General features: G+C 26.6%; 1 protein-coding gene across 1 annotated transcript; it reads right to left on the bottom strand.

Moving 5' to 3' along the window:
• Positions 1–220: 220 nt before the first annotated feature.
• On the bottom strand, positions 221–10,703 carry LOC113560346 (activated CDC42 kinase 1-like). The gene is given in 12 exon segments (XM_026966170.1): positions 221–569; positions 658–794; positions 1,294–1,988; positions 2,069–2,598; positions 2,690–2,928; positions 2,994–3,296; positions 3,376–3,598; positions 5,673–5,864; positions 5,937–6,007; positions 6,010–6,198; positions 6,274–6,395; positions 10,325–10,703. Coding segments are annotated over 11 exon segments (2,778 nt in total). The 5' UTR covers positions 6,376–6,395; positions 10,325–10,703; the 3' UTR covers positions 221–472.
• Between the last annotated feature and the right edge of the window lie 565 nt (positions 10,704–11,268).

The following is an 11,268-nucleotide window of genomic DNA, read 5'->3' as shown; positions in this document are numbered from 1 at the left end:
AAAGTCTATTAAATAGTCGTTTGTGATGTGATTAATAATTATATAATTCACATTTGTTCGATTCAAATAATACTTTTTTGAACATAAATTTTAAATAAAATTAATTATTAAGTATACTAATGAGTTTATAGAATGAGTATTTTTGTAAAACATATAGACAAAATAAAGATTATTTAAGAATTAATATATAAAAAAAATATAGAATAAATACAAAGTTAAAAGTAAGTTTTGTGATGCTTTTGATTTTTATACATTTATCTAAAACGATAATACTAATAGTGTTAATTATAATTATACTTTCTGATGGCTAACTATCTAATATGGAAATAACTTTTATCACAGGTATACTTAAATTTAAATATATAGACTATATTACACAAATTGAATAATTCAATAGTAAACATTTCCCTTAGGGAAAAAAAAGTGTTTCTGATATTGATGAAGAAACCTATGCTTTCTATAAATGATTGGTTCAAACAGCATCACATAGAGTAGAAGCAGCTTCTTCCACATTCCAGTTACAGTTGTTCAAAGCAGTAACACAAGCTTCTCTGGATGCCATTCCTAATCTAAAAATACCAGTTATAAAGTTATAATATAATTCATTAAATTGTTTTCTTAAATGTGTGTCATCATTCTTACAACTGATTTACTTACCTTAAAAGATTGTTAATTTTTAAATATTTTACACTCTCCTGTAAATTCCAACATGTAGCTTCTAAAGCATCTAAACACTCTTCTTCAGTCACTGTGTTATTAAAATAACTACAAAGCTGAGATACAGAGGAATCAGACTAAAATAAACACAGACATTAATAACAGCAAGCAAATCATTTATTTTTTTTTACATGTGATGCCCGCATGTGCTATGTAGCAAAATATTTATAACAAAGCAAATTTGCATTTGGCAGATCCTATTTTGTGTTGTTGGTTTTAATATTCTAGCAAATTAATATATAATAAAAGTTTAGAAAGTAAGAATATTATCAATATTTTCTCGTTGATTTATTTTGTATTTTAATTAGTACGCTGAGTTTTAGATATGTAAAATAGTAAAATTTAAAAACATTCATCTTTTAAAAAAAAAAAAAAAAAAAATACCCTATGCAAAATTAAAGATAATATTTTTACAAATAAATAATCAGATATTAACTTTATTTATAATAAGTCAATTTATTATAATATTAAAACTAAAATATTATAATGGATTTTACTGAATAAAAAATTGCTTTGTTGTAAGTTTGTAAGTTGGAAACAATACGGGCATCGCATCCTCATTATATTATTATTTACCGTATTTTGCTCTGGAACAATTTGATACATATTGGGTGTTTGACTATAGTACCTTGACAAGTCTACTGGTGGACTATAGTATGGTGAATTATAATTTGAAGCAACAGTTAAATTATCAGTCTTGACATTCGAATATAAATCATTTCTATAATCGGAAGCTGTATTATTGATATTTTTATGTGATGTTATATCACTTATGCACAACTCTTTGACTTTATTTTCTGCCATATTCAGGTTGGCTGCATATATTGGATCTGAATCATACTTAGAAACGAATAATGACATATCAAGTTCTGTCGTTGAATAATAACTAGATGTGTTTGAACCATTAGTTAGATTACTTATGGAACTTGAAGGTCGAGGAATAGCTGAATTTAAAAGTTCTGTATTTAATTTTTTTGGAGCCATATTAGGAGGTGCCAACACAATTTGATTAGTGTTGGCTTGTGCTTCTTTTTTACCCAAACTTTTTTCAAGTTCAGCAATAAAGTTCATGTCAAGTTTGGGAGTATTAGTCAAAACAGGTTCATTGTATTGTAAAATGTGTGTATCAGAATAAGGAGGAAATTTTTGGACAGCATCAGTGGTAGTCTCGAAGATAGAAGTATCAAATGGATCAGTAGAGTGTTCAGAAGAAAATAATCCACTAACATTTGAGTATGTGTGATTATAATTAAATGGTTCAGAATTATCAGCTGAAAAAAAAACCATTCAGATAATAAGACAACAGTTTTGATATTACTTAGATTATTCATATTTGTTAAGAAATACTAACTTTCTGCAACATCAATGGGTTGATCAAGAATAGATACATTTGAGTTGATGGATGACGAATTACTGGTATTATGGTTTATTGGTGGTGGTGTACATCCGTCTAAATCAACCAAAACTTGTTCACTATTAGAAAGTTGAGGAAATGGACCAGGAGGTCTGCCAGGCGCTGGTCGTAAACTTCTTTTACGGCCATCTGTAAGCTTGGAGTAGTTGAATTGTTTGTTCGATGGAAGTATAGATGTAAGCACAGTATTTTTGGATTTTTCTGCTTTGGATCGCACATTTTTTTCAACTAGGTCTGAATTTTTTCGACTTGGTAATATAGGAGGACCAGTTTCTACAATTTTCGGACGACCCCCTAACAAATCTGGTGGCTCCATAGGATTGTTCAAATAGACTTGATCAATTTTATCATGGAAGCCCCAATTTTTTCCACTAGCATCACCATGATGGCCAGTATGAATAAAAGAATTTCGAAGGGGTTTGCTGATATCGTCTGATGCTTTCCGTCTCATTGGATCAACCGATCGCCTATATAATTGTATCAAATGAATTTGAATAACGATCATTTGTTACTATAAATATATATACATATTAGATAATAATATAAATTATATTTTACCTAGCAAAGTTTCCAATTTGAAAAGTCCTCAAATTTTGTCCTTTCCACCAGTAATGATCAGGTTGACCATCAATTACAATAATTCTATCACCTACTTCTATTTCTAATTTACTAGAGTCATCACAAAATTCAGTGGATACTGAAGTTGATGTAGCTTTGACAATGTTTGGTGAGTTACTTTTCAAATAATTTCTAATGCTTTTAAAACTTGGGCGTTCACCTGGATCCAGAATCCAACACTAGAAATAAAATATAAAAATGTTTTATTTAAATTTTAAGAAAGAATTTAATATTGCTAACTCACTTGTTGCATTAATCTATATAAATTTATTGGACATGCTTCTGGTTGCTCTAAACGTTGACGTTCTCTAACAAGTTTTGATAGTACTTGAGAAGCATCAAGACCTGCCCAAGGTTCTTCACCACCAGTAAACATTTCCCAAAGCACAACACCATACATCCATGTATCAGAAGCATGTGAAAATTGTCGAGTACGTAAACTTTCTGGTGCACACCAAGGGAATGGTACTCTTCGTCGTTCAGTCATAACATAACAATCTTCTTCCATTGGTAATAATCGCATTAGTCCAAAATCGCCAATTTTTACCTAGATTATAAAAAAATTAATAGGATTAAAATGTATAAAATATAAAATTATAAACTATAGTAATAAATAAAAAGAGTACCTGATGAGGTGTAGTAAGCAATATATTTCGACATGCTAAGTCTCTATGAATACACCTTTTTTTCTCAAGATACTCCATGCCAGTAGCAACTTGTAGAGCATAATCCCATAAATCAGTAATCATAATATGGCCACATTGTTTTCTTAAATAATCTCTAAGACTACCTAGAGCAGCTAGTTCAGTCACCATCATCATTGGCTGAGTTAAAACAATTCCATACAACCTAAACATACAAAATTAGATTTAACATTTCATAATGAAACCATACATTAGAAAAATATACAATAAAATCACTTGTAAAAATAACAATAAATATATGTCTATATTAATATAAAATCCATTAAATATTGTTTAGATCAATAAAACAACAATTTTAATAACAAAGTTGCATTACTGATTTCTCACAAGTTTAAACAATCAATTAATGTTAGAAGTTAAAGTTCATTGAATAAAATATAATAACTATCTACTTTTACAATAATACTCAAAATTATTTTTGGTGATGTTTAAGTTGTAAAATAGTTATTTAAATTGTACTCATTATTAAAAATCAATAATTTATTATTGTATAACTATTATAGACTATGCTATATTAAACTGAATGAACTATCATTATGCAAGATGTGTATCTAAAATACACTGTGTCTGAGTTGAGGTCATAATAATATTGAAGGTAAAATTACTGTCTTAATTGTGGTTTATATTTGATTATTGATTATCTGATAAATACTAACCTAAATTGCAGTAGGTTAGTGTTATATCTTTTATTTTATAGCCTGACGTGAAAAATGTTCTAGAATTGCAATATTAAAAATTGTAATGTAAAACAGTACACTATCGGCTAAGAAAGAAAGAACACGTGTTTTCAAGAATAACAAATGATCGTACAAATCATGAACCAGATAGTATTCAAATATTAAATAGACATAAGGTAAATAACTATGTAAAAAATAAGATTGATAAAGTGATGAATTATCATTTTTGAAAAAGCCAAGGAAAATAATTTGTCTAAAGGTGAAGATTTATTTTTTGGGGAAAATATTAATCATGCTATATTACTACGAATTAACAAATTTACTAATAAATGAATGCATACATGACGTGAATGACTATTCAAATAAGGACAAAATGATATCTATAAAAGAGGAATATTTAGTAATATTTTTTGCAATGTAAACAATGTAATAATATTTTTTTGGGAAAGTAATTTGAAATCCATGTGCAGTGTCGTGACTATTTTTGTGAATGGCATGTTTGACAATTGCACAAAATTCTTTCAACAGAGTTGATTTTAAAAATAACAAATAAGTTCATGTTGCACTTGGTTTATTAAAAGATAAAAATGTTTTATCATATAGAACTGTTATGTCTATGCTGAAAAGTAAATATTTAGAAACAAATTTAATATTTTAAGACATAACATAGTTTTTAACTTTGAAAAAGGAATTCTTCAAGCTGCAATTAAAAAATACCCTATCACTACTGATTAAAAGCAAATTTCATCTCAGTCAAGCCTGATGAAAAAAAATTATAAGATTAGGATTGACTATAAAGTACAAAAATAATAACTCAGAAATTGAAAAATAATTGCACTGCGTTTTTGGATTAACTTTTTTCTCTCCAGGTGAAGTGGAAAATGTGTTTTTGAAATTAAATACTGAACAACTTATAGATTCAAGAGTTACTGAATTTAGTGACTATTTTCTCAATAACTATATTGACTATGATGCAACTTTTTCAATCACACTCTAGGCAGCTTTTGACAATAATGTTTAGAAAAAGAAAAATGGAAGTAAAGCATTCAATTCTAAAGTCAAAACTGAAAACCAATCACTACATCCCAACATATTTTAATTAAACATGTCAAAAATATTTAGAAAAAAAAACTAATAAACTATATCAACATATTCAAAAATCAATTCAGTAGACTTGGAAGCTGATAAAAACAAATATTAGTCAGAAATGTATTAAAAATAAAAACAAACAATATTTAAAAAAAAGAAATTGATTGGTTAAATTTGATTCTTACAAAAATGAATTAGTATGATTATAAATATTTTTTTTTATTTATTTAATGTAACTGTAGTACAACATGTAACTATCAATATTTAAAACATAATAATTGTATTTCCCAACCGAAACTCGGATTTTGTTTTCTACATGTTTTAATCCAAACCACAACTCAGTATCAACCCCAAAATATGATCTCTATATTAGACCCTAATATTTCATCTCTAAATATTATTAAAATTAATTTTCACTTAACACAAATTTATTTATAAATTGTAATAAAGTACTTTATAAGATGCACGTGATCTAATGTGTGCATAGCTTGAACTTCTTTGACAAAATCTTCAAACATTTGTGGCAATGATGGTACATCTTGTTTTAACATCTTGACAGCAACTTGTACAACACGCCCAGTTGAAGTGGTCCATTCTCCACGACTCACAATTCCAAATGAACCATCACCAATTTTTTCAGATAACCTAAACATGACCATTATAATTAATAAATAATAATTTATAATTAAACAACAAAATAAAGTAATATTTATTTACTTTATATCCTTTTCTAGGATTAAACAAGTAAGGGATAGAGCTGATGGTTGAGCAGATTCAGTTGTAGATGTATTTTTTTTAATGTTCCTGTTGAATGTTTGTTGGCTTGTGTTCCACCCAAAATTGATAAAATTTTATGTCTTCGCTCGGCACCTTTACGTTTTTTTACAGCTTCTAATAACCTTCGAGCTGCTGGTTTACTAATACCAATATTTTCTAAATCTTCTGGCTTAACATATTCAAAGTGAGTTAATCTGGTTATCTAAACATATAATAAATACCAACACTATTTAAATAACAATCACTTATAAAAAATTATTAATATTTTTAAACTTACTTGAAGTTCTTCAATGATACGACTGAGGAAATGTTCAAGTTGAACATCTACTAGAAGGCTATGAAGCCATTCTTTATCATCTCCATCATCTGTTAGCGCCATTGTTATGTACAGCTAACATCCTTTAAAAAAAGAAAAAACGTTAACTATATGGTAAATTTGTATTACAAACTACAATCTATTAATAATCTTAAAATTCTTAACGCATAGCATATATAAGGAAAATACAATCTACAATTTCCATATGTTTTGGTTTTTTGGGATTGTACAGGATTTAAATATAATATCTTATTGTTCTGATTGTATTTTGGGATAGTTAATTGTTACAGAAACTTTAATAATTAATATTAAAAATAATCTTCTATTACACATTTATAATAAAAAAGCAATATTGTTTAGATAAATTATAGAAAATCAAGTTAACTACTTGATTGAATGACAAACTCTATTTTAAAATTAATTTTCTAGCTTGGAAATAACAATTATGGACAAATACATTCAGTATTTTTACTTTTAATTTTGTTATCACATATTGCTAATTGATTATTTTGTTGGTTACTCATTTCAACGACTAACATTCAATAAGCTTTTCCTATAATATAAACGCATGTTGTAGAATGCTGACCATAGAGCGTGGTATTCCAGTAACAAAAAAAATAAAATAATAAAACTGGTGGTTGACCCTGGAGAAGTGGTAAGATTCTTTCCATGAAAACTAAATAAAAATGTTCGTCCTGGTTTGAGTAAAATAAAATATGGCAATACTAACAAGGAGAAAACGATACAAAAAGTATTACACTGTTAGCAACCTGTCATGCCACTATTATGGCAACTGGACCATATCTAGCACTTTCCTGCATCTTAATACTAAGCTGTTGTATTTAACATTAACTAGAAAGCAATTACAAGTGTTGTCTATTAATAAGATATAAATTTCAAGTAAAAACCTGAAGTCATAGAACACAATTAAAAATGAATACCATATAGTACTTAATAGGAAACAAATATTAAAAAATATAAATATTTAAACCAAATAATTTGTTTATTTAAGCAAACAGTAAATTTATGTAACATTAATTTAAATACAATAATGTTCAATAATTTGATCATTTCTCTGAAGCACTGAAATAAAATAAAAATGTATGTGAAACGGCTAGAGTATTATTATTATTAAAAATTGAAACTAAATCAAATTATTTATAAACAGTAAACATTGAATTCTTATGAAAAAAAAATAATTATAAAATAAGATTTATAATTTATTTAATAATGTGACAGTAAATTAAAGTGCACAATTCAATGTAAAAAGTTACCAACATTGTAAATTAAAAACATTTGAATTAGACACTAATAAAACTTAACTACTTTGAAATATATAAAATATAATTATTGATACTACAGCTATATAATAGGAATGAATCAATAATATTACCCATGTATTGATAGAACAACATAAAATAAAATATATCTAACTCCGTACAATATAAAAATAAATTTAATAATATTATGCTTATGTAAGAACCCAGGAACCTCATTGAAATTTAATAGGTACAAGTAATTTATATGTTTTTAAAAGTGGATTTTTAGACAAAATGGCATATGGTTAGCTTCAAAACATTTTTGAATACCCACCTGTTATAGTATCATATAACATTATTAAATAAAGATATTGATTTATTATTATAAGATATATACACAATAGTGTTTAAAATTATAATACAACTATGGGAAATTAATAATAATTAAAATAAGTAGATCTAATATAAGCTTTTAATTAATATAATTTATATATTTAAGTTAAGAGTTTTAGACTATCTTCTTAAGTGGTAAAAATATACAAAAATATAGTAACAATATAAATAAGCACCTAGGTAAAATAAAAATTAATTAAAATATAATAGTACCTGTCTTATATTTATATGCTACACTTAAAACTTAATATGAATTGTAACTAGGTATTTCAAACAAAAAATGTGATTTGAAATAAAACTGTCTTAATTGTTTTGTATACTATTATAACAAATATTTGACCTTGATATTAAATGACTGATTTATAACTAATTATTGTTATGTAAAGAAGTAATATGATAGTAGTATAAAAAATAATGTTAATTTTAGATGACATAGCAATTAATAGAAATTCTGTAAGACCAAGTAAGTATCTAGTATTTACATATTATACTTTTTTACCATTATATTTAGAATTATGAGAACTATGTAAAATAAACAATAATATCAGCAAGGTCTGAGTATAATACAAAGAAATGTTTATTAAATAATCAATATGTCAATATCAAAATTACAATAAGAGTACTTGCATGCATTTCATTAAAAACATTTTAATATAAGTAGGTATGATACAAAAATACACACTATAAAATATAACAATAATACCTTTAAGATATTTTAAAATATACAAATACAACAGTTTTTATAATTAATTAGCTTATTTCAATGAATTTTGTATAATATGGTACATAACTATTCAGTGTATACTTGAAAAAAACACTAGTAAGCAATTAAAATAGAAAAAATATTAAAATTAAAAAATATTTTTTGATATCAATTGATTTATATAATTTAATATTATATGATAAATCTAAGCTAATGATACTTTATACAACTCATTTTACAAAATGTATTTGGTTACGATATTATAAATAAAACTAATAAGGTTCTAACAAAACTAACGCTTTTTGAAGTGTATATATAAAGATGTACATGGTAAACATGTTCTTAAATTATTATACTTTACCAGCAAACTATATACAAGCTTATTATGACATTGTAACTATAACTCAACACTTTAAAACTTAACCTTGCACTTCACAGTTAACATTTCAAAGATACAAAAAAACTTTTCATAATTTGTATGCCCCTAATGTAAAAGATAACATAGATAACGCAATTCTAAGTTTGATATTGTGTTTTTTTACTTATATTGTAATATATTATGTGTTGTTAAATAATAGATTTAAAATGCCAAATCTAAAATGTCTGTACAAAAATTATTTTAATATTATAGATTGCCACAAATTAATAAAACACATAAATCTTAAAATCAATACAATTAATTCCAGTAATAAAACTCATTCATACTTACAAAAAATGTCAAAAAACTTTACAGTATTAACACTCAAATATTATAATATTAGTAGGCAACATCATCAATAACACAAATTTATTCTACAACAATTGAAAATTAATTATTCATTTTAAAATTTTCAGACTTGGCAACATGTTTGCATTAAAAATATAATATAATATAATATTTGTATTATAAATAATAATTAAACGTAATTATATAAAATTTAAATTTCTCAACTATTTTGAAATGCTGGATATTTTATAAATATGATAATACCAAACATGTTACTTCCATGTATATCTTTTCTCTTTTAACTGTAGTGTAGTCATAACGTATATTAATATATTCTATTGAACTACAACTTAATTTATAACTAATTGTTATATACTCGTAAGTTGTAAATTGATTTGTGATAAAGATTACTTTTATTATTAATAATATGATATGATCCAATTAATTCATGTACTCGTCTATCTATTTTTCTTACTCTTTCAAGTGTCCAAAAAGTGTCTTATCTGGTTGTTGGTTTATAGGATAATTTTTTATTTTTTATAGTTTTATTTAATTAAATATACACATGTACCTACCTAAGATATTATAAAACTAGTTAATATCCAATAACATATCTATCTACATAGATTTTTCTTCATTTTCTAGGTAAATTTGATTTTACAATAGGTATAAGTAATCTATTAACAAGGATTATGCAATAGTATCTGTGGGTAACCTATACAGATTGTGCTATTAAGTAAATGCATTTCAATACTTTTACTAAGTTTAGCTAATGAAGAAGGTACAAATTATTTACTTAACAAAGTATTAACCTGTCCGAAGACAAATCAAAAGTTGACAAAAACAAATTAAAAATGATCAAAGGCATATGCGAATATTATTAAGTACCTATTACCAAGCATCATGATATCATATATACATAATACATCAATGTATAAAGTCAATACGTACCAATTATTTTCACAGCTATCGAATCATCGTAACAATTCGGGTCTGATGAGTCAAACATCCTCGACGATATTTGCAAAATAGCATCATCACAATACTATTATTCATATATAATTAACAACAACAATCGGTAATATTATTACGAAACGGACTCTGACGGGGAACGTATTATTGTTATTGTGGACAGTCGTGGAATAGCGGTGTCCGTCACGGCCAACGGGCAACTCGATTAAAATTAAAATATTATTGCCGATACAGTTACACGGCGCATTTTAGTATCGGTTACTGGAGTCCGCGATAGGTACAATAATAATAATGTTATTGGTGTACAATAGGACTTAGACACGGGGAGCAGCAGTAGCAGCAGCTGTAGTATCGTGAGCCTGTTGCGAGTGATGAGTGGCGGCGGCCGACGGGTTAATAGTTACAGGCGTTGCAGCCTTGCAGGCGACTGCTACAAACGATATCTGCTACAACAATCGAGCGATTTCGATGTTAACTATCGATAGGTGATGGATTACAACTGTATCACGATTTTTGAAGCCCATACGGGTGGATGTGCTCGCCGCTAGGTAATTGGGGGTACCCGGCATTCATCCAAATAATCTATTGTTTCGTATTTCGTTTTCGTACGTTATAACTTATAATGTTATATAATAGATATACAAGTATCATAATATTATTCTGTTTTGTAATCGTACTTATACAACTATACAAGTATCCGTCATCCAGTGTCGGAGTTTACGACTACCCATGTGATGCGTATATTTCGTTCAATGCGGATGTACGATGTTGACAAACAGGAAATAGATTGTGTAAAGGACGAATAATTGTACCGTTTAGTTTTTACGCGTATAAAGTAATAAGATAATTAGATAAACACTATTTCACATTTACACTAACCAGCAGTTGAGTTGTTGAGAATTTGAGATTGTTCAGTGGTTAAC

The sequence above is a fragment of the Rhopalosiphum maidis genome, chromosome 1 (genome assembly GCF_003676215.2).
Source record: "Rhopalosiphum maidis isolate BTI-1 chromosome 1, ASM367621v3, whole genome shotgun sequence".
In the NCBI taxonomy this organism is placed as follows: Eukaryota; Metazoa; Arthropoda; class Insecta; order Hemiptera; family Aphididae; genus Rhopalosiphum; species Rhopalosiphum maidis.
Note: the sequence above shows the minus strand (reverse complement) of the source record. Positions and strands in the feature narration are given on the sequence as shown.